This window comes from Hippopotamus amphibius, chromosome 2 (genome assembly GCF_030028045.1).
Source record: "Hippopotamus amphibius kiboko isolate mHipAmp2 chromosome 2, mHipAmp2.hap2, whole genome shotgun sequence".
Taxonomy (NCBI): Eukaryota; Metazoa; Chordata; class Mammalia; order Artiodactyla; family Hippopotamidae; genus Hippopotamus; species Hippopotamus amphibius.
In genome coordinates, this window is record NC_080187.1 from 137,620,517 (window position 1) to 137,644,704 (window position 24,188).

General features: G+C 50.0%; 1 protein-coding gene across 4 annotated transcripts in view; it reads left to right on the forward strand.

The window, feature by feature from the left end:
• The first annotated feature begins 742 nt into the window (after positions 1-742).
• FAM174B (family with sequence similarity 174 member B) overlaps positions 743-24,188 on the forward strand; it is a 32,889-nt gene continuing 9,443 nt past the window's right edge. For 3 of the 4 annotated variants that reach the window (XR_009051427.1, XR_009051426.1, XM_057723051.1), the window contains exons 1-2: positions 743-1,069; positions 19,725-19,856. Coding sequence is in view for 2 of the 4 variants with exons in the window: in XM_057723051.1 (XP_057579034.1) it covers positions 753-1,069; positions 19,725-19,856 (449 nt within the window). In the remaining 2 variants the exon portion in view is untranslated. Of the gene's footprint in view, positions 1,070-19,724; positions 19,857-21,294; positions 21,390-24,188 lie in introns of those variants that run through there. The other variant, XM_057723050.1, reaches the window with a different exon arrangement.

Sequence of the window (24,188 nt, forward strand, 5' to 3'; positions counted from 1 at the left end):
CTCCCTGGGATCTGAAACTTCCCCCTGGGAGGAAGACTATCCCACAGCAAAGGTATGAATGCAGAAAAGCACACCCTAATCCAGTTCATGGCAGAGGTGCCAAATGTCTGCAGAATCGAAGCATGAGATAAGAACCTCCTTTAGAAAAAAGAAGTTAATTGGGAAGATGCTGAACTACGCAGCACTGCAGAGGGCATCAGGCAGCCCACTTCGTTCATTCTGGAGGCTTCAGTTTCCGCATCTGTAGAATGCATGTTTACCCCCAGTGCCACGGTTTTTGATTCTTAGTCTGACACAATTCGGGCTGCTGTGAGCTGGCTCTCTGGCTCCTATATAAACTATTAAAGGAGGGTGACGGAAATACCTGTCTCCTAAGGGGGCTGTAGGATTAAATGAAAGAGAGAAAATGTGACAGTGCAGCACAGCGCCTGGCTACTGTTACTTCTCCGAGGGGGTCGCAGGGCCCGGGGGCACCGGGGCGGCCGCGAGCGCAGCGTCGCCCGCACCGGGCCTGGTGGCCTGCCCCGCCCACATGGGGCCGCGGCCCGTCGAATGACTCGGTGCAACGTGTTGGTGGCGGCAGCCGCGGCGGCGGGCGGCGCGGACTCTTCCGGGCGCCGCAGCTTCCTGCCAAGCACCGCGCAGCCGCCCGGCTCCGCCGCGCGAACGCCCGGGGCAGGCCTCGGCGTCGGTGCGGGACCCGGGACGCCGCCGCGCGCGCCCAGCCCGGCCCCGCGCCGCCCGCCCGCACCATGCGCGCCGCGCCGCCTCCCGCGCTGCTCCTGCAACCGCCACTGCTGCTCGCGCTCCTGGCCGCGCCCGCCGCCGGCGCCCGCACAGCCGAGCCCGCCGCCCCGCCGCCGCCCGGCCCGGGGCCCGGCAACGCCACCGGGATGCGCTCCGGGGAGGCGGCGGGCGGCGGCGGCGGCAGTTCCAACAGCAGCGGCGACGCCCTGGTGACCCGCATCTCCAGCCTGCTCCACGACCTGCCCACCCTGAAGGCGGCCGTGATCGTGGCGTGCGCCTTCACCGCCTTCCTCATCGCCTGCCTGCTGCTGCGCGTCTTCAGGTGGGTCCGCCGCCCCTTTGCAGCCCCCGCGGGCCACCCTGTACCGCCACCCTGCTGTCACCGCGCGCCCGCCGCACCCGCGCGCACGGCTGCTCCGGCCCGGCGCCTGGGTGCGCTGCTGCTAGCCTGGGACTCCTGGCCTTGCCCTGCGGGGGTGCGCTCGGCTGGTTTTCCTTGCTACATACTTTAGGAATAGTCTCCCCTTTGAATTCCTTTTAACTCTCCACTAATGCTTAACGTTGACAGGAGCACTCCGAATTCAGACCACCTTCCAGGGAATTTATTCTTATACCCATTTCACAGATGAGGAAAATTTTTCCGGAGAGGAAAGGTGGCTTATACAAGTAAACTCAGTGGTGGAAGTTAGATTTGAACCTCGATCCACCTGACTTGAACCTTACCCACCTTGCTACCCCTCCCTCTATTTCCTCTGAGGGCTCCTCCAGCACCACCTGCTTTTTTTCTTTTCATTTGTTCTGCTACCAAAAGAAGCAGTGTCTAGCGTTTGGGGGATGCCCCCTGGAGCTTTGCGCCAGGAATTGGAGCTGGGCCCTAGGATGTCTGGCGACCCTTGGTGGCCTCAGTGACTTTCTGCCTACCTCCCTGACTGAATGCACTGCCGCCATGAAGATTTCTAGGGGCACGAGGGATCTTGGAGAGGCTTTTGCAGGTTGCTCAAGTTCAGGGAGAAAATGGGAAATTAGGAAGGATGGCTGAGGTCTCTGGAGTAGGGAGATGGAGAGGGCTACAGGGGATGCAGGGAGGGATGCATTTCCCCCTAATGCCTGGGAAATTCTGGTTTTGCAGGAAACGAACCAAATGTGTCCTGTTACTCAGGCGGACCTCCGGGAAACCTGGGCATGTGTGTGTCAGTTATTCACAGCCGGATCCCTCCTCTTCCAAGTGTACACAGTGTGCTTGGGTGTTTGATCAGCTGTTGGAGGTTTGGGGCCAGGGGCTTGCGAGCATTTTCAGAGCAGGAGCAGAAGCCAGATCTGGAAAGGCAGGGTTGGGAGCTCTCCCTTGAGGTTTGCTGTTGGTTGCTGTGTGCCTTTGAGTCAAGGTGTTTCTTTGTGGCTCCACAGGATTCAATGGCAATGGTCCTGAGAAAATAGAGAAGGGGGAACAGTGGGCCCACATGCCCCCACCGTCCCCTGCCCTGGCTCCGGCTACATTGTTCTTCACAGTGCTGAGCAGCGGGCATCCAATTGCCCCCCTCTGTGCCCATCTTTCCCACTGCCCTTCATCCTTTGCTTACAAACCTCAGTGGCTCCCTGTAGCCACTACCTGGGTGTGGCATTCGGGACCCTTACAAACTAGCCCCAGTGCACCTGCGGCCATCAGTCAGCCCTTACGGACCTCCTGTCACTTCTCTCCTTACACTCCATGCTGCTGGCTTGTGCTCTTCCGCTCCTGGGCCAGTTCCCGCTGCACAGTTGCCCTGCCTGCACGCAGCCACCAGGGCCCAGCTCCCAGGCTCCTTCCCCTGGGTAGTTCTCCTGGACATCTGAGCTAGGCGGTCATTTCCTTTTCTGCCCTCCCCCAGCCCTAGCTTGTGCATCCTCCGTTCGGCCCTTCTTGCTCCGTGCCTGTGGCTCCCGCACTCAGCAGACAGTCCTGGAGGGTGGACGTGCCCAGTCTCCGTGCCCAAGGATGGCCTGGCCTTCAGTGGACTCACCGTAGTCCCTTCCTGCCTTCCCAGTTGTTCAGTTGTGTTGAACGTTGATGCCTGGAGCAGCTCAAAGCCTGGAGCTTTGAAATATTTCGCTCAAAATAGACCGCCCAGCTCACAAGGTGGTGTACTTTTTAAGAAGTTATGTGTGCTATTTTGCCAGTCTGCTCCTTATTACCCAGGAGTGGGGGAGAAACGCAAGCAGCGTGTGGCCAGATGTGAGGGCGCATGTTTGAGCAGGAGAGCCGGTACTCAGGGCTGGAAAGGATGGGTCCTTGTTGGCCTGTGAGCTGAGTGTTGGAGGAAGGTTCCGTCGTCACAGGAGAGGCCGGTTATGGACGCGACCTGCCTTCTCTTCCCAGGAAGGCCTTCTTGTTGGGCGACTTTCCAGGGGGACAGCTGGCACCCCAGTTCTGATGGGGACGGGAACTTACAGCATTTTACAGCCAGGAAGGGCCTTGATGGTACACAGTCCCCTCATGCTCCTTTGCAGAGGAGAAAGTTGCATCCCAGGGAGTGGAGTAAGTCATCCAGTAGATTCGAGAACACTGCAAGTCTGTGACCTGTGCTGTGACCTTTCCACGGGCCTCTGCAGGCTTGCTTTATCAGGCCTCCTGAAAGCCTGCTGCCCTGGCTGGGCGTCCTCCTTACCTGCTCCCGCTTGCAGCTGCTTAGCATGCAGTCACCACGTCCTGGCCATTCTGCCCCCCAAGCCTCCCCGAGACTGTCTCACCTGGGCCACAACCCACGGGAGCTTCCCTACCTGCCCGCGCTTCTGCCTGACTTGCCTCCCTCCCTTATCTCCGGAGTCACAGCAGTATCCTTCAAGCTGGTGTTCCTGCGGCCAGCCTTGTCCCCTCCCTCGTTCACCCTCCCTCTTCTGGTCTCATCCTTCTTCTGCCCACCCATCCCGCCATGTACAGGCTTCTTAGTGTGGGGGCAAGCTGGCTCTGTGTGTCCGGGGCCCCGCCTCCCTCTCAAGGCCCCCTCTCGGCTTTGCCTGCTGCTCCAGCCCTGCTGGACCTCCAGGCGTTCTCCAGAGGCATCTTGTAGCCTTAGCCCTGCATGTCCCTCTGACCCTCTGCTTGGAGTCTCCTCCACTACCAAGAAGACTGCATGGCCAGCTCATTGCTGTTTGCCTGCCTGTGTGTCATCTCCTCTGAGAAGCCTCCCAGCCAGGACCTCTCAGGGCTCCCGGAGCACACGCGAGTTTTGAATTTTCTACTTGGAGTCAGGCGTGTCACTGAACTTTACCAGGCAGAAGGGTCCCGAGAGCTGGACTGTCCCTTAATCGTTTGGGCCTCCCTGACGCCTGCTGTGGCTCCAGGCACAAGCTGGCATCTAATAAAGATATCGTTAGCAAATGAATGAACCCCTAAGTATTTTGCTCTGCTGATGCTCAAAATGTCCTCTGTGATGAGCTGCATGGCTAATGCTGGGCACCTGTGAGGTAGGGATTTATTTGGATGGTGGCCGCCATTTCTTTAACGATGGATATGGAGAAGGGAGGAAGGTAAGGGAGGAAGAATGTAGTATTTTTTTTTTTTTTTGGCACATGGGCTTAGTTGCTCCACGGCATGCGGGATCTTCCTGGAGCAGGGATCAAACCCATGTCCTCTGCATTGGCAGGCGGATTCTTAACCACTGCGCCACCTAGGAAGCCCAAGAATGTAGTATTATTGCTTATACATGACCCATGGATCTGTTTTCCCTGAAGGAGTGACGTTGCCAGACAACAGAAATAATGTGAATCTAAGGAAACTGTTCAAGTTAGAAGCAAAGAATGTGTATCATGGTGAGAAAGATATATACCTTTAACCAAGCAATTCCGTTTCTAAGGTACACACATTTTCTACTGTGACTTATTCTTTGCTTCTAACTTTACTACTTAGAAGAGGAAGCAAAGATGCATGGGCAATGAAGTCCAGAGCAATTCTGTTTAATAGTGAAAAGGTCTAAGTAACCCAGGTATCTGACAGTTGGGCCTCGGTTAAATAAATTATGGTTTGCAATGGAATACTGTGCAGGTGTGAAAATGATGATGTTGATATAATACTCATTATATATTGTTGAGTGGAACAGGTTATGAAACAGCATGTATAGTATGAGCTTATTAAATAAGCAAATTATATATATATATATGAATGTGCAAAGAAATTTGTGTGTGTGTGTACACATGTAACTGTGGGGAATTCTTTATTATTTATTACATACTTATTTATTATTTATGATATATGTCTATATTGTCTGAATTTCCCTTCAGTGGACATTTATTCATTTTCTTTCTCCCCGTCTGTGCATTCAGCTCCTTGCGGCATCCTTAGATGTGTCTTCCTAGGACCTGTATAAGAGAGTCTGGGGTGGCCCCCTAGGAGTGGGATTCCTGGGTCCCAGGGGTACTTTCACATGATTTCCTTGAGTAGATACCAGTTTACCCTCCCGCTTGCAGTATCTGGGGGTTCTCAGATCCTCCCATCATATCTGACACTTAGTGTTATCTGACTTTCTAATGTTTTCCCATCAGATGGGTATGATTGGGTATCTCATTGCTCACTTTTGCAGATCTCCACCCCTACTGAGGTTGAACGGCTGTCTCCTCCCATACTTACTAATCAATCTGATGTCCCATCAGCAGAATCATTTACAGCTTTTTTCATATATTGGAATCATTAAGGAAAATTCTTTTAAGACTGGAGACGACCTTGGAGGGAAGGAAAGGCAGTTTGGATGCGGAGCACCCTTGAGCCAGGATACCTTCGTGTGTGTGTGTGTGTGTGTGTGTGTGTGTGTGTGAGTGAGTGTGCGCGCGCGCGCGCCTGGCTCACTGTAGGGCCAGCACTCCCCCCACTCCCCCAGGGGGGTCTGGAAGGAAGTCAACAAAGAAGCTGTGTTTAGGAAATAGAAAACTCCTCCAATTTTTGGATGCTGGAAAGCATCTCATGAGGTTGCATGGATTCAGGGATAACACGCATAAGCTAGTTCAGTACCTTCCCCCCCTCCCCCGCCCGCCGTGCTCGCTGAGGTCTGACTTTACCCTTTGAGATCTGAGGAGGGGGGATCTGACTTTATCCTCTGGTGTCTTACGAACAAGGTGGAGACAGGTCAGAAAGTGCTGCCTGAAACCACGACTTTCCTTTCCTCCTGGGGATCCTCTCCATGTCGTGGCGAGTGTCCCAGCTCTACTGCCCAGGCCACATTTCTCCCAGATCTCTGTTGGCTGCGTGCCCAGCCACTGATTTCAAAAGCTCTGTAAAATTGTCTTATCTGAAAGGAGGTTTTGTTTTGGTGCTTCCTGGGGGACGAGGAGGAAGACAAATGCTAGGTGATCTGACATTGCCCAGCTGTCACACTTGGATCAGTGGCAGAGGTGCATGCTGTCGTGTCCTGAAGTCGCTGGGACCGAAGGAGCTTAGTTAATTACTAAGCCAGGTCTTCAAAAAGGAACAGAATGTTCCTGCTTCTCCTGGATTCCCCAGATCTCTTTAAGAGAAAATATAGAAGCTTAATATTTTCAGAATTTGGGGAAAGTGTCCTCAAATGTTTTTAGTTTTTGCTCATTAGTATATTGATATTATTTTAATAAATTGAAGCTTTGGGCAGAGCCCTGGTTAGAAAGTTAAGCCTCTTTTTATGACTTTGAGATTGTGGTGCTTGTATAGCACCAGGAGGTCATTTAAAAAAAAATTTGTTGAAGTATAGTTGATTTACAATGTAGTGTTTAATTTCTCTTGTACAGCAAAGTGATTCAGTTATACATATATATATATATTCTTCTTCATATGCTTTTCCCTTATGGTTTATCATGGGATATTGAATACAATTCCCTGTGCTGTACAGTAGGAACTTGTTGTTTATCAGGAGGTCTTTTTTTTTTTTTTTTGGTCATGTCGCATTAGTTCCCCAACCAGGGATCGAACCTGCGCTCCCTGCAGTGGAAGTGTGGAGTCTTAACCACTGGACCACCAGGGAAATCCTCAGGAGGTCATTTTTGATTGCTTGACCAAGATTTTGAATTGGGGGAGAAGCTATCGTTGTGAAACCTTTTTATCTTCATTCAATTTTTACATTTCAAGTGAATTTTCTTTTTTCTTTGTTTTCCAGTTTCATTGAGATAAAATTGACAGACAGCACTGTTTCGGTCTCAGTGGACAGCATAAGAACTTGATTTACGTATATTGTGAAATGATGAGCAAAGTAAATGTAGATAACATCCATCATCTCACATAGATACCAAAAAAAGGAAAAAAATCACTTTTTTCCTGGTAATGAGAACTTTTGGGGTCTATTCTCTTAGCAGCTTTCCCGTCTGTCACACAGCAGGTTAGCTGTAGTCACATGCCCACTCCACCCCCAGCAAGTTTGTACTTTCGTCCAATTCCCATGGATGCTTAATTTTCTACACCACAGTGAAGTAAGTGTTAAGTAAATCTAACCCAGCAAAAATCCAGGTTAAAAAAAAAAGAGGGTAGAGAGTATGCCCTTGATTTAGTTTTTCACCAAGTTAAAAAAGAAGTCACAGCATGTGGGAAGAATAGGGTCCCTCCAGTGGTTCTTGCCTGGGGCGGATTCTGCCTGTTTTCGGGTCATTTGGCAATTTCTGGGGATGTTTTTGATTGTCATGACTTGGGGAGGGGGATGCTACTGGCATCTTGTGGGTAGAGGCCGGAGATGCTGCTGGATATCCTACAGTACCCAGGACAGAGCTCCTCAACAAAGAATGATCCAGCCCAAAATATCAGTACTGCAGATGACGGCCTCTTGGTTGCCTATGTGAGCAGTTTACTGAACCTTTCTGGGCATCTGCTTCCCAGCTCTAATTAAAGTACCTGCTGCCCAGGGCTGTTGGGATGTTTGGAGTGAGATTGGGTCAGTCAAGTCCCTGGCTCCCCTTTAAGCAGCCAAGTGTCCTATTGTATTTAAAATAAACGGTTCTGGAAACAGATGTAATTTACACCCAACCTTTGGTCTTGCTTTTGCTTGTAAATGAGGATTCAGCCATATGGCCAAGATCGTCAGGCAGGTGCATGTGCTTCTGAGCCTTTCAAAAATGAAATTGGTGACTCGTTTTTATTGTGTGAGCCTCCCTGGACACCTAGGACCCCCTGTAGGATGCCTCCCACTACTTAACTCCCCTGGGGAAGGAGGTGCCTCATGACTGCCCTCATTACAGGCTTGTGAGGACCCAGGACCTGTCACTGATTCCTTCTGTCAAATTGGAAAGGGAGGAAGATCCCTCTTTAATTTAACCCTGAGCCTTCTGGCTTATCTGGCTTTGCCTGTAAACTCTCATGCCCATGTACTCATTGAGTTTGGGGGCTTTGCAAACACAGGCCCTTCTTGAGATATGGGGCACATCTAGGGGTGCGTGGGGGTCTCCAGTGTCAGTGTCTGTGTGATCCCGTAAGGAGAGTGTCATTGGAGACAAACCCCTTCCAGATTTAAGCAGACAAGGCTTCATGGGTTGTGTCTGGAATTTTAGTTTTATGGCTGATGTTTTGGTTCTAACTGTTTACAAAGGGAAGTTCTGGGACCATGAATTTAGAATCATGTTGTCATGGTTTCACTTTAAAAATCTGTATTTAATCTCAGGTGATCTGCCAAGAATCCAGACTTGAGATTTATTTTCCTGAGGGTGCAGGGAGAAGGCAACCGCCTCATTGGCAGGTGCGGACAGAGAGCCTGCGCAGGGCTCTTCAGGCCTGGGAGGGCTGCAGGGCCTTGTAACATCTTGGGTGTGGGGTTTCTTTGCACTCAGAGCTCCACTGATCTCCCTCCTTCTCCCCATTGTACAGATGAGGAAACTGAGGCCCGGACACGGGAAGGGTTTGTTGACGTCACCCAGTGAGTTTATAGGAAAAGTAGGACTCTAGCCCAGGTGTTCTGATGCTCAGCCTGGCCTTTTCTGGGCCTCCAAGATGTGGTGGGCTGGGTTTTAGCCTGGTCAGTTGGGTCTCCCCAACGCTCAGCCAGGGACCCAGGAGAAAGCATGGCTAAGTGGTTGCAGAGATCTTCCCAGCGTGTTTGATGAGACCCACTGGAAGCCTAGAAGGTGCTGAGGGAAAACAGCCGAGGTGAAGGAGTTTGCAGTTCAGTCTGGGAGGTAGGATGATGCCTTTGTATGATTCTACTTGGCAGGTGAGTCTGTAGGGGAGTCATGTGTCAAAAGCAACACTTGATAAGTTGCAAAAGGATTATCAAAGCCCCAGGGACTTTGGCAGGGGACATAGCGGTCAGGGAAGGCACTCAGGCAGGAGGAGGAGGATTAGGACCTGATGGGGTGGCAGAAGAAGAGGTTCTTTCAGGCCAGCCGGCCGAGCAGGTTTTGCAGTGGGCAGCGTTTGTGAAAATGACCACTTAGAAATCATGGTGACAATAATAATAATAGCAACTAATATTTATTAAGCCCTTACTGTATACCAGGCTCTGTGCTAAACATTTTATGTGTTTCCTCATTCCTATGAGGAGTGTACTGTCGGAATCCCATTTTACAGCTGAGTAAATCAAGGTGCAGAGTGATGAAGTGTGTAGCTTAAGGCCGTGTGGCTGGTGAAGGGCAGGAGTCTGATTTCTGATCCAACCCCCCACCCCGCCCCGCCTTTTACTGTCAGAGCTGGAGTTTGGAAGACAAGAATCCCAGCCCGAGGACTGAGGGATTTGTAGTGGGACAGAGGAGCAAATGGAGGATTTGAATACATGAGTGACATGATGAAAGGGCTGCTTTAGTAATGCTGACCCCTTTTAGGTGGTTGATAAGTATTTGCAGAGTGAATGGATGAATAGTGACTTGGCTGCCTTGGGGACTCAGGATAGCAGGAGAGACCAGTGGAAGGTGCTGGAAAGACCAGAAGGGAAAGCTGGATGTTCCAGTGGGTGAAGAGGAAGGTGTCAGGATGATCGGAAGGGCCTGGAGAGGGGGGTATGGTGAAGGGGATGGTCAGGCAGGGGAGAAGCCTTGGTGAGAAAGAGGGTGACAGAAGCACCACGGAAATGCCAGCCGCACAGCTGGATATCTCGGCTTGAGGTGGAGAGGTTGGGGGTTCTGTTGAGAAGTGACTGTCCCTGAAGTGGGGACTGTCCCTGGATTGGGGACTGTCCCTGAATTGGGGTTGGTGGCAGCAAGAACTGACGTTCCCACATCTCCCATACCACGTTGCAAGGACAAGTGGATGCTGAAAGGGTCCCTTACGATGTGTGTCCGGAAGCACAGTGACCCCAGAATTTCCAAGCTGTGGTTGTGTCCCCTGGGTCCACCAGAGAGTCCCTCTTGGTCATCTTGAACCCACAGAGCTGCCCCTAGGGCCTCCTTCCTTGCTTTCAGCCTCACCTGGCACCTCACATATGGGCGAAGTGGACCCAACCCTTTGCAAACACACTTGGGAGCTGGAGGAACAGGTCTTGGTGCATTTGCTGTTGCCGCATTTCACGGGGCTCCTCAAACAGGTCAAACCCAGGGCGTTCTTATTTTTTCTTGGAGGAATGAGAGTTAGATCTGTCCCTCAGGGATTGAGGGCAGGAAGGAGAAACAAGGGTGGGGAGCAGGTTGGAGGCGTAATCCTGAAGAGTTATGAAGAAGCAGCTGTGGAGCTGCTTGGGGTTATCTGGCAGGTGTTGCATGTGGTCCTGTGTGAAATGGAAGCCTGGGGCACACCGTGTGTTGGGTGCTGGAGGCAGGTGCTGGGCTCAGTCAACAACGGTGTCACTTTGTTAATCCCGAGGGGACGGTGCCCAAGGGAGGAGGGGAGCTGCCAGGCTGTATCGGTAACGGCCAGCACCTCCTCATCGTGACTGCACTGCTGGTGAGCAAATCCAAGACCTCAGTTGACTGTATCAGTCTATCTCTCTGGGCCCATGATTCTAGCTGAATTATTGTGTCACTCATGCGTGGCACCCAGGACCAAATAAACCATGGCCAGGAAATTAAGTCAGAGGCTGCAGACTGATGGCCCACAGATACATTTTTTGTTTTGTTTTGATCTGAACAGTGTTTTTTTTTTTTTTAAATTAAAGTACAGTTGATTTTTTAAAATTTCTTTCTTCCTTTCTTTCTTTTATTGGCTGCATTGGGTCTTCATTGCTGCACACGGGCTTTCTCTAGTTGCGGCGAGCCGGGGGCTACTCTTCATTGTGGTGCACGGGCTTCTCATTGCGGTGGCCTCTCTTGTTGCAGAGCACGAGCACAGGCTCTAGGCATGTGGGCTTCAGTAGTTGTGGCACATGGGCTCAGTAGTTGTGGCTCACGGGCTCTAGAGCGCAGGCTCAATAGTTGTGGCGCACGGGCTTAGTTGCTGCATGGCATGTGGTATCTTCCTGGGGCAGGGATCGAACCCGTGTCCCCTGCATTGGCAGGCGGATTCTTACCCACTGCACCACTTAGGAAGTCCAAAAGTACAGTTGATTTACAATATTTCACATGTACAGCAAAGTGACTCAGTTATACATACATACATACATATATATATTCTTTTTCAGATTCTTTTCCATTACAGGTTATGACAAGATATTGAATATGGTTCCCTGTGCTCTGCAGTAGGTCCTTGTTGTTTACCTATTTTATATGTAGTAGTGTGTATCTGGTAGTCCCCAATTCCCAATTTATCCCTCCCCACCTTTCCCCCTTGGGTAACCGTAAGTTTGTTTTCTATATCTGTGAGTCTATTTCTGTTTTGTAAATAAGTTCATTTGTGTCATTGTTTTTAGATTCCACATATATGCACAGTGTTTTTAACAACTGGGATAACTGAGAACACTTAAAATTGGGAGTCTTCACATCAAAATCTGGATCTGCTTTTCTCAGCAGATGGGAATACTGGAAACGCAGAGCCTCTGTAGTGAGTGGGAGTGATGGGGGGGCAGGGGGAGCTGGGTAGCCGCCGTCCCGCCTCCTGAGGTTTGAGGGTGCCAATCCTTGTGTCTCCTCGACTCCGAGACAGAGCGTTCGCTGCCATTTGTCACTGTGTTTGTTCTAATGTGTGCATCACACCAGGCTCACGTCACTGCATTCCTGTGCCTTTCGGGCTCTGGGGCGTTTGAGTGACCGTGCTTGGCTGGGTGCTGGTACCGTAGCAGAGGGCCTGGCGTGGTGGGGGGTGGGGGGCGGCCCCAGGGCGGGGGTCGGGCATGGCAGCGCTGCTCGTGTGTCTGGAAGACTCTGGAACACCTTTATTCAGGAGGGCTTGGCCAGAGCCCTGTTAGGGCTGGGCTGCCTGAGATCCTGAAGCTCTCGCTGCACTAGAGGAGAATGCTTTTGTCTCATGTAACCCTGAGTCTCAAGGTGCCCGTCTGGAGCGGGGCCAGATGAGATGCAGATGGCACTGGTGTTGGGCTTGTTTAAACTGCCTTTAAAAGGAAGGTGATGGGCAGAGCGCAGGGGCCGTGCCCAAGGCAGGAAAGGGAGGAGGCTGGTGCTCAGGAATTGTACCCTGGTCACCAGCCTTGGGTTTGCCACTGAGCCCGGGGCCGATCCCAGGTCATCGCCCCTTCTCGGGAGGTGTGGTGCTGTTGTCACTGCCTCTCCCGCACCTGCTTCCCTACGTGGTGGGGCTGCAGAGTGGGTTTGGGGCCGTATTCTTCCTCCAGGCTTTCTTGGTTCTCTAGGGATGGCTCAGTTATGTCATGGCCTGAGGGGGAAGATGCAGGGTAGAGATCGGAGGTTGAAAACAGGACAGGCCTCTGTCCTCAGAGCATCGGAAGCTTCGGCCGGGAGTGAAGGAGGGCAGCTGACTCACAGCAGCTCTTTGGTTCGGTCTCTCCCCTACACATGCCGTTTTCATCTTCTTTATTAATTTTCCAAATGTCAAAGGTAACGTGCTCTTTGGGACGAGTAGTGTGGTTTCAGCAGAAAGCTGGTCCTTGAGCCACAGAACTACTTTTGTGGGCTTCACAGTGAAAACAGCTCAGGTGGAGGAAAGGCCCAGGGGTGCTGGGTTTGGCTCCTAATGTACAGGTGAGGACGAGACGGGCAGCCTCTGGGTGGGATGGGGGCGGCAGGGAGGGGTGGGTCCTGGGCCTCTCCATGAAAAGGGTCTCCTGCCCAAGAGGCAGGCCTGACACATACTTGGTCCGTTAAAATCTTTATCTTAATTACTTTCTTTGAATTTAATTTATTTACTTGCTTATTTGTTTTAAAAATAGCTCATAATATATACGGAATCTGAAAAAACCAGTGCTGATGAACCTAGAGGCAGGGCGAGAATAAAGATGTCGACGTAGAGAATGGACTTGAGGACATGGAGAGGAGGGGAAGCTGGGATGAAGTGAGAGAGTAGCATTGACTATATGCACGATCAAATGTAAAATAGATAGCTAGTGAGAAGCTGCTGCATAGCACAGGGAGATCAACTCGATGATGGGTGATGACCTAGAGGGGTGGGAGGGAGGCTCACGAGGGAGGGGATATGGAGATATATGTATAAATACAGGTGATTCACTTTGTTGTGCAGTGGAAACTGGCACAACATTGTAAAGCAATTATACTCCAGTAAAGATCCGAAGAAGAAAAAAAAAAGACCAATGGAAAAAAAATAGCTTATATATTCACATGGTTTGAAATTCACGAGGAGCCAGAATGTATGGTGAGCAGTCTTCTTCTTAGCCCTGCCCCTCGGCCACCCAGCTTCCTTCTCCGGATGCTGTCAATTTCTTGTGACTCTTTCCAGAGAGATTTTATACATACAGAAACGAACGAATGTGATAGATACACGCACATACCTATGTAGCTATCTTTCCCTGTTTTTAATGACAGCTTTATAAGTTGTAATTCACATGCCGTGCAGTTCACCCATGTAAAGTGTCCAAATCATGGTTTTTAGTAGATTCACAGAGCTGTGCACCATCACCCCGATCATTGATAGAAGATTGTTGTCGTTCCAGAAAGAAACGTGAGCTCCTATCAGTCTCCCCCTAACCCCCGCCACCGTGAGGTCTGCCACCAGAACCCCAGCTGCACCTGGCAAGTGGTCGATGTGGATACGAAGTTCATGTTCAGGGTGAGGGACTTGCCTGGAGGCTCACAGCCAGAGGAGTTGCAGGGCTGAGGTCGCACCTCTAGACGTGCAGTGTGTGGATCTGACGGCTGCACCCCCACATTGAACTTCTGACAGCAAACGAACCCATCTGGCTTTGCATTTCTTTGTGTCTGTTTGCAGGCGAGGGTGGGGAAAGCAGGGCCCTCTCCACGTGAGTCCCCTGGGCTCCGGCTGCGCTCCCCAGCCCCTGTGTGTCCCTGAGCCCTGCGCCAGGGCGCATTGGGAAACCGGCTTCTGACCAGCTGTTGAGCGGGCCTTTGAGTAAACAAACCCTCTGGCTTTAGGATTACATTTCAGAGTAAGAGAATTTGAACTTCTCCTGTGTCTAGTTAGAAATGTGTGTTTTGGCTCCAGTGGAAAGGTCCTTTGTCTCTTCTAGAACTTCTCTGGTCCTGCTGGGTCTTGCTTTTTTTTTTTTTTTTTTTAGTTTCTATTAATTTATTAAACATTCTATTGAATACTGACAATTTACATAATACTCACTGAAAAATATGGATGGATGATTCAGTACTTTTTGTCATAGCACTTTTGAATCACTGTCATAGCATCCTTAAAACCAGAGTGGACAGAGTATAACAAATGAAGCCCAGACACTTTGACATGAGAAACAAAATCTTCTCCACGTTGGGAAGCACACCGTGGGGATTTCCTTAAAGCCACCGTTTGTTGCCTCTTGGTGGAGGCCACCTGGTTTAATGGGACCTTGTACCAGAAAAGAAAAATTACGGCCAAGGGGGCCGTGCTGTTGGGGATGGGCCAGCAGTATCTTTTCCCTTCCTTGTTCCCTGAATGGCCTCCTTCTTGGGTGGGGAGCGCTGTGACGGTTGTGGCCAGCTGCCCTCCTGCGTGCGTCCCCCCATCACCCCCCCCACCCCGCCCCACGTAGGTGAGGAAGCAGGTCTGTAAGTAGAAACACCAAGCTAGGAACCCACGTCTGGCTCTAACCCGGAGCTTTGTCTGGAACCAGATGCTTCTTTCTCAAGCTGGGTCCTCAAGGCTGAACTCCTGCCCCCTGGGGACCCTCGGGTGACTTCAGATTCTCCGCAGCCCTGTAGCCTTTGCCTTTTCCTCAGGCTGGGATGCGGCTGAACAGACACTTTCACCATATTGTCGCCGAGATGCTTCACATGTGTGGTTCTTTGTTTCTAGAAACAGAAACAGGGGAGAGTCCTAGGGTTTTACAGGGTTTGATGAAACGGGCAGATGATACTTCCCCGTGAAAGGTTTGCTGTTGAAACGTGGGGGAGTCCCGGGGTGTTTACCATGACAGCCATCCTTTGAGAACCTGTGACGGTCAGGGTTCCTTCGTGTGTGTGACAGAAAGCCCTGACCAGACTGGCTTTGGGGACGAAGAGAGCAGTGTTGTTGGTGCTGAGGAGGGTTGGCTTCATGGTAGATTTGGAGCCTGGTCTCTCTCCCTCCAGTCTGTCCTCTACCATGTGGGCTTTATTTTCCGTTTCGAGAAGATGGCAAGGCGGCTCTCACCTGGGTGATTCACTGCCCCCTTCCTGCCCGCCTAGCAAAGGTCACCGCCTCCGAATATCACGTACTCCCCCAGCCTCCCAGCCATGGCCCGGCGGTTGCCTGATTTTGATGCAGGCTTAAGTCCCAGGTCCACTCCTGGAGCTGGGGGCGTGGCCAGTGGATACAGATGCCCAAAGGAGGGAGGAGATGGAGGCTGGCCTGCCCCAAACCAACATGTGTCTCGAGGGAGTCACCATTAGAAAGAGTTTATGAGACGTCTGCCCAGATCAGTTTGAAATAGGAACCTGTGAGCTGTGTTAAGCGACAAGTTCCAGAAAACTTATACCAAAGGCAAAGAATTTCTTGGTGTTAGAGTTACGTAGAGACAGAGTCTAGTGGGGGCAGGGAGCGAGCTTGCAGTGGGAGTGAGTGGGGGGACCTGGCGCCTTGCCTCTTGGCCAGCACGAGGTGGTTCAGGGTGACCCTCCAGGGAGGTTCGTGCTGGGGCAACCCTTGGTCCTCGATCGTGGGGATGACGACTTCTCTGAGCCTCAGGGTCCTCATCTGTCATACAGAGATAACAATGCTGCCTTATAGGGTGATTTATATGTTTTGTACGCGACCTTACATGGCAGTTGCTTAGCTGGCACCCAGAAGGAGCTCAGCTCGTAGGGGCTGTTATTGATCAGATAAGATGCGTTAGAGCAGGGATCCCCACCCCCAGGCCGGGGACTGGTATCGCTCTGCGGTATCGCCCTGTTAGGAACTGGGCTGCACAGCAGGAGGTGAACGGCGGGCGGGCGAGCGCAGCTTCATCTGCGGCTCCCCGCTGCTCTCATGACTGCCTAAACCATCACTTGCATGACTGCCCGAACCAGCCCCCAAGCCCCCCATTCCCTGGAAAAATTGTCTTCCACGAAACTGGTCCCTGGTGCCAAACGGGTTGGGGACCGGTGAGTTAGAGCATCCGCACTCAGAAGAGACAGCAGGACTCAGCGAGGTTCTATAGGTTTTGAGTGATTCTGTTTCCCTTTCTCTCGTGTCTTCCTCCCCAAGGCAGGGTGGCTCTGTTCTCTGACCGCAGGACAGCGAGGCTCGGGAGTCTGAGGGTCTGCGGGAAGCACTGATCGACTCTGTTCATGCATTTCCCTGCTTCTGACTCACACACAGCTAGTAAAGGAAGGGCTCATCTTTTAATTTGAGAAATACATGAGGCCCCTCCATCCCACCCCACCCGACTGCAGTCGTACCTTGTGGTTTCCCTCCAGCGAGGCCGGTCAGCTTCTGCCACGGATGAGGCTGAGTCTCTTTCAGCTTCTCACAAGTCCCGGTGTTCCCTTATTAACATGCCCAGTGGTGAAACAGCAGAAAGTACTCCTCTTTTGTGAAGGGTGCAAAGGGTTGCTAATGACCTGTTGGATTAGGCAGGGTTTTCCAGAGAAATGGAACCGAGAGAGAGACAGACAGACAGACTGTGTGTGTGTGTGTGTGTGTGTGTGTGTGTGTGTGTGTGTGTGTGTGTGTGTGCGCGCGCGCGCGCGCGCACACATACAGGCTAGAAATCCAAGAAGAGCTAAGATTTCAGGTTGAATCTGAAGGCTGGAGGGAAAAAGAATGATATCCCAGCTCAAAGGCAGTCAGGCAGGAAGAATTCTCTCTTATCTGTGGGAGTTCAGTCTTTCTTGTCTGTTCAGGCCTTCAGCTGATTGGGCGAGGCCCACCGTGTTGGGGAGGGCCATCTGCTTTACTCAGTCTACCAGTTCCAGTTTTCATCTCAACCAGAACACTCTCATAGACACATCCAGAAATAATGCTTGAGCAGACGTCTGGGTACCCTGCGGCTCAGTCAAGTTGACACATAAAATTAACCGTCTCCCCTTTGGTGTAATCTTGAGGTTTACGCTTACCTTCTGGGTGACCTGGTTGGAACGGCTGGGTTAAAGCAAGTAGGCCGTGGTGTTCTAGAGGCTGGGGTGTGTTCTGGCTTCTCTCATGGGTGGGTGTTCAGGGTCTCGTTTTAAGCTCAGTAGGTTAATCTTCTCATCACAAGACTCCGTAAACAATCAGGAAGAAGGCAGGTGACTTTACAGGTGACGGGGATCCAATGCTGTGAAGCAGGGCTGAAGTCAGAGCCTCCAGAACCTTCTCCCAGGGTCAGCGGTCAGTGCTGCTCCAGAACCAATGACTGACTGAGGTTTCACGTTCCGAGTGCAGGATGAGGTTTACAAATCAGACTTTTGCATTTTCTAAGCCTCGTGATATTTGAAAAACAGTTACAAAAACAACAGTGACTCTTCGTCCAGGAACCGTCTGGGTGCCAGTCTCTTTGGGCATCTACAGGAGCTTTCTCAAGCCTTCGGGTCCACAGGACGAATCCTGTTCCAGCGTTCCAGGTGCTTGTCCAGATGTGTGTTGGGAGTGGCAGCCCTGGCACTGGGCACAGTTCACAGAAGGGCAAGTCCGGCTCCTTTGCAAAGCCAGGTGCTTCCTCTGAACAGCTGTGACCCGTCAGGGCAGAGATAGGAGACTTCCTGAGAAAGGTGTGGTGTGTAGATCTGGAGCTTGACCCTAGTTTCGAGGGCTGGAGGGTGGGTGGTTTTCCTTGTGGCTTTGTCTTGGGTTGTTTGTGGCATTTGGAGCCACTTCTGAGCTTAAATTTCCCCATCCAGTATTGGAGGTTGAATTGGTCAGGCATTAGAAGTCATGTGGGGCAGAACACAAAGATCTATTTTACTCCTTTGTGGGGAGGTGGAGAGAAAACAAGAATCTGTTGATGGTGAGGATATGGACCAGCAGTGTTTATCATGTCAGCATGTACGCTCCTGTGCAAAGCCTGCTCCCAGAATACTGTTGTCCCGCGGCCACTCGGGAGATGACTGGCTGTGCCCCTCTTACCTCTTAACCACCTGGGTTGGCGTTTGCACCGTGCTGCAGCGTGTTTGAAATCCAACCAGTTTCACACACACCCCTCTGTGATGTGTGTGATGTGATGAAAGCAGGAAGGACAAAATTGCTTTGTAATGAGGCTAGGGGATTATTAGGCTTTACAGCTGATTTTCCAAAGTCTCAACCCAGAGGACCACGAGGAGCAGATACTATAGGTTGTATAGGTTGCTTTATGCCAAAGGTACAGATAAATTTATATATATATATATTTTTCTATGTAAATAATCCTTTCACAAATCAGGCTTTTGATAAATAATACTACGTAAGGAAAGAGTAAGCTGCTATTGCTAAGAAATTCTTATTGGAAGGTGAACTTCTGTTTTCAGTGTCTTGCAAACTTCTTGAGGCATTTCTGTGTGCTGCGGACAAAGAGACCCGCACGTGTCTTTGATGTGGTCTCCATCTGGGTACAGCTTATAGTCTGCAGGAAACATGTTCAGAGAATATGATTCTTCAGTGCCCCATTTATGATTTGGGGGAGTTTGGCTGGTTTCTCATGGACAGTTTTAAATATTTTTTAAAAAGGAGGGACATCAGAGAATACAAGGCATTTGAGGAAAAGTTCAAAATAGTGGAGAAATGAATGCATAGAGCATCAGTAGTCATAGTAACATTATTGTTCCCTGTGACGTCATCAACTTTCAGCCATGCCCTGAGCAATGTCATGTGCTGCGTGCAGAGGGTCTGACACTGGAGATGGAAAGGCCTGCTTGACACTTTCCCTGTGGCCCCCAGTGACCGTCTGCTGTCCCAGAGGTAAAAGCATAGGGTTATAACTCCCTCTGCTCATACATCCTTGTGATGGACACAATACTCATTTGTACAGGTCCTTGTCATACGAGAGACGCTGTAGCGCATTAAATTCCTGTTTGTTGATGATTTTCACGAACAGTCGTTTTTGCCGAGAGCCTGCCGTGTGTAGGTTTGTGAAATGCCTCCTCTCACTTAATCCTCCCTTGCCTGTGAGGGACAGATGCCATTCTCATCCCATTTGATTTATGAGGAAACTGAGGCCTAGGGAGATTGACCAACTTGCCTGTGAGCACACAGGTAGAAAGAGCCCAAGCCTGGTTGCTACTGCACCTGGCTGGCCCGTGGGGCCGTGTACACGGCCCCGGGCTCTGCCGCCTGTGCTTGGAGCAGTGACCTGACGACTCAGCAGGGCTGGGCTGAGGGTGAGGGGCCAGGGGGTGAAGGGATGAGGTGCATCGTGCCTGCACCAGGGCAGGGCTGAGTTCCATCCATTTTGATCTTCTGGTCATCGTGGGTGTTCTTTGCATTGATTTTGCCTTTTTAAAATCTTGCATTTGGGCATCATACATCTTGCTCCCTGGGGTTTGATGGTGCTCAGGGCAGGTATAATCATCTTCACTTTGTGGCTGAGGACCACGAGGGTTGCTGAGGTCAGGAACCCGCCCGAGGTCTGCTGGCCGGAAGTGGAGGAGCTGGGATATTTGTCAGATCTCCTGGGAGCCGGGCTGGGGGCAGCAGCGTGGCCTACCTCCGTGGGCATCACCGAGTTCTCAGGAATGTGCTTCCCCTCTTCCAGGTCGGGGAAGAGGTTGAAGAAGACCCGCAAGTATGACATCATCACCACTCCAGCTGAGCAAGTGGAAATGGCCCCGTTGAACGAAGAGGATGACGAAGATGAGGACTCCACAGTATTTGACATCAAATACAGGTACCTGGTGGGGACCATGTCTTCCTCCTGGGCTCACCGGCTTGGGGAGGTGGGGCGGTTCATCTTTGAAGACTTTGCATGGCCGGGCGTGTATTCTTGTTCTTTGGTTTAATTAGTCTTTGAGCTTGGGGCATTCTGCTTATGGTGTGTGTGGGGAGGAACTGCTTTGATCCCTTTTGGGAACACACAGCACCCGGAAAGCCAGCAGGGCAGTGCTTGCAGAGAAATGCTCATTCTCAACTCTTTCTGGATACGAACACTTGAGAGCGAAAGGAGGGCTGAATTTCAGACAACGGGCTTGTCATGCACTGGCTGTGGGAGATCTGGTCCAAGCAACCACATGTACCACATGCCATGCACACACGTGCCCTCTTCTCTTTCAGCCTTGCTTAGTTGGTAATGGAGAGTGTGGGCTGGGGGTTACTCCTTGCACGGAATTTACTGCTGAATTCCAAAGGCAGGTGTATTTCTTTAAGGTAACCTGTAGGAAAGCCAAAATGACTTTGTGACTTCAGAATTGTAGTGTGGGTTTTGGCTCCTTTTGGGAGGTACTACTTTGGGTATGTGAGATTCTCAGTGTAAGAGCTGGGGGTGAGTGTAGCTTCGAGATGAGGGCTTGGAGGCCCAGAGAGGGCCCATGGGTTGCCCAAGGTGCCAGTTATCAGTGGCAAAGATGAGACACAAATCCAGGCTGGATCCAATCCGGAGGTTCCCCCCTCCTCTCCAGGGTTCTCCAGAGGAACAGAATCAATAGGATATACACATACAGAGAGAGATCTATTTTAAAGGTCCAAGTCAGAAGGCCTGAGAACTAGGAGGGCCAATGGTGTAAGTCCCAGTGCGAGTGCAGGAGAAGACCAACGTCTTGGCTCCAGCACAGTCAGGCAGAGAGAGCGAGTCCTCCGTACCCCGCCTTTTGTGCTCTTCAGGCCTCCAGTGGGCTGGCTGAGGCTCACCCATGGTGGGGAGGGTGATCTGTTTACCCAGACAGTTGTTAATCGCAGCCAGAACACCCTCCCAGTTGCACCGAGGCTAACGTTTGACCAAATATCTGGGCACCGTGTCATTCAGTCACGTTGACCCCTGAGAGTCACATCACACACAGTTTCCTGTACCTGAGAAGGCAGGTCTTCCATACCTTTCCTGACATTCCTGTCTTTTCCCAGCACAGCCTTGGGTATTCTTGGCTATAAATGAGTTAGATTCAAGAAAATACTGTTCAGGATTTCTATTAGAATGGCATTGACTCTGTAGATCGACTTAAAGAGAATCAGCCCTCTATGCTCCGTGAAATAGGTTAGAGAAAGACAAATGCTATATGATATCACTTATATGTAGAATTAAAACAATACAACAAACTAGCGAATATAACAAAACAAAAAGAAGCAGGGACTTCCCTGGTGTGGCGAAGGGGTTAAGAATCCGCTTGCCAATGCAGGTGTCGCGGCTTCAGTCCCTGGTCCAGGAAAATCCCACGTGCTGTGGAGCAACTAAGCCCTTGCACCGCAACTACTGAGCCTGTGCTCTAGAGCCTGTGAGCCACAACTGCTGAGCGCATGCACTGCAACTACTGAAGCCTATGCGCCTAGAGCCCGTGCTCCGCAACAAGAGAAGCCACCGCACTGAGAAGCCCACGCACCACAGTGAAGAGTAGCCCCCGCTCACTGCAACTAGAGAAAGCCCGTGTGCAGCAACAAAGACCCAACACAGCCAATCAATCAATCAATCAATCAATCCATTTTTTTTTAAAAAAAAGAAGCAGACTCACAGATATAGAGAACAAACTAGTAGTTACCAGTGACGAGAGGGAAGGGGGGGAGGGGCTAGATGGGGTAGTGGATTAAGAACTACAGACTATTGGGTATAAAATAAGCTACAGGGCTATATTGTACAACACGGGGAATAGAGATAGTATTTTATAATGACTGTAAATGGAGTATAACCTTAAAAAGTTTGAATCACTATATTGTACACCTGTAACTTACATAGTATCGCATATCGACTGTACTTCAATCAAAAAAAAGAAAGAAAATCAGCCCCTTTATGTTGACACTTCCCATCCCTGAACATGGAATGACTTGCCATTGATTTATGTATTTTTAAAAAATCTTTCAAAAATGTCCACATAAATGTATTATAAATTTTTACTAGATATATTCCCAGGTGTTTTACATTTATATATATATATACACACACACATACACACACACACATTTTTTATTTTAAAATACTATTTTATTTATACTCATGTCTGAAAAAAATGGCTGTTTTATTATATTTACATACATATGGATATTGGAAACAGAGTCTGTTAACAGGTCACACTTAAATTTTATGAAGCACTCACAACATCAAGACATGGATTGGTTATAGACAGAGTGGAGGAACAAACCATTAGCTGTAATTTGCATTTTAGGTAAAGAGCAGCTCCCCTTGAGAAGAATCAAAACAATTACTAATTTGCATCCATGCTGCAAAGTACTATGTACAGAAGAAAGTGACTGTACTGATTTTATTGCTAAACCATTTTATCTGTCTCACGTTCAAGGTACAGAAATAAAACAAAATGTGAAGACAGCAATGTCCTCGTTCTGAATCCCAATGAAATGGCTTGGCTGCGTCCCGCAGGGCTGGGGTTATTGTACTATAGGGAGCCCTCGGTGGCTTCAGTGGATCAGTGGTTGGTTTTGATTCCGAGCCACAGAATGGAATCCCATCCCTGTATGGTGTCTGAGCTGACCCCACGGGGCTGTGAGAGACGGAGCCATTTTTGTGGTAGCCTCAGACCTGACTACATGAGAAAAGACTCTAAGCAAAGACATATAACAGTCTGTTCAGAAAGTCCAACTGTAGGCTCTTTCTTGAGTATAAGCTGGAAAGGGGGCCCCTCTACAGTGTCAGGATGCAAGAATTATTGTGGTCTAAAGCCTGCTGGGTGGAAGTCATGTCTGGTGTCACAAAGAGGAGGAACGTATTGAAACCACTGTCGGATGAAGAACCTTCCATGGTGAGTCTCAGTTCTTCAATCACGGAGCGAGTTCCTTCCCTAGGAACAGTTAGCGCTGCATTAGCGTTGCTCCTGGCTGTGGAACTCACCGTCAAAGGCAAATGATTTCAACATTAAGACTTTTTTTTTCAGTTTTGTTGAGATACAATTGACATACAGCCCTGTATGAGTTGAAGGTGTGCGGTGTAATGACATATGTATGTTGTGAAATCATCACCACAGTAAGTTTAGTTGGCCTTTAGCACCTCATAATTACAAAAAGATTTTTTTTCCTTGTGATGAGAGCTTATAGGATCTACCCTCTTAGCAGTGTTCAGATCTGCCACACAGCAGTGTTACCTTTATTCATCATGTCGTACATCACATCCCCGGGACGCACTCATCGCATAACTGGAAGTTTGTACCTTTTGACCGCCTTCACCCAGTTCCCACATGCCCAACCCCCTGCCTCTGATAACCGCAAATCTGATCTCTGTTTCTGAGTTTGGCTTTTCTAGATTCCACAGATAAGTGAGGTCACACAGTTATTTGTCCTTCTCAGTCCAACTTATTTCACTTAACAGGATTCCCTTCTGTTTTATACTGTGTGTGTGTGTGTGTGTGTGTGTGTGCGCCACATTTTCTTTCTTTATTCACCTGTCGTTGGACACCTGGGCTGTTTCCACGTCCAGACTGTTGTAAATAATGCCTCTGTGAACCTTGGGGTGCAGATCTCTCTTCAACATAGAGATTTTATTTCCAAAGGCAAATGATTACACGGAACCTCCTGGTAGGTGTAAAGGTAGCAGGTAACACTTTTGCTGTTTGAGGGTCTGAATTTGCTCCCTGGTCAGTTGCAGTGCTCTGAAGCATTTTCCTTGGCCATTGTGATAACAGGCGCTCCATCTCTATCTGACACAGCAGTAGCACGGGGCCCCTTTCACACATGGTAATTTTTTAATACAGGAGTCACTTAAGGGTCCCCCAGGCACCTCTGTGCCTCTCCTCCACCCTGATTCTGGGCAGAAACTCAGGACTCAGCAAGTCCATTCATATTAGTCTTTCATCCCTGATCATCCACTATAATGACCCCTGTGTCCCACAGGATCAATCTTCACACCTGGGTTTCTGCTTCTGGGGCTGCTGGCTTCCCTCTGCTGTCACTTTGGGGACAGCTTCAAAGACAGGTTCCTCTGCAAGCTGCTGCCACACGATTCATGACCTCAATCTGATCTCTTGTTCAAAATATCATGTTTTACTTTCTGTTCATAGTGTCTAGAAATGCAGTTAATTTTTTTAAAATAGTGATTAAAAAAATCGAGCAACCTCATTAAACTCTTAGGAAT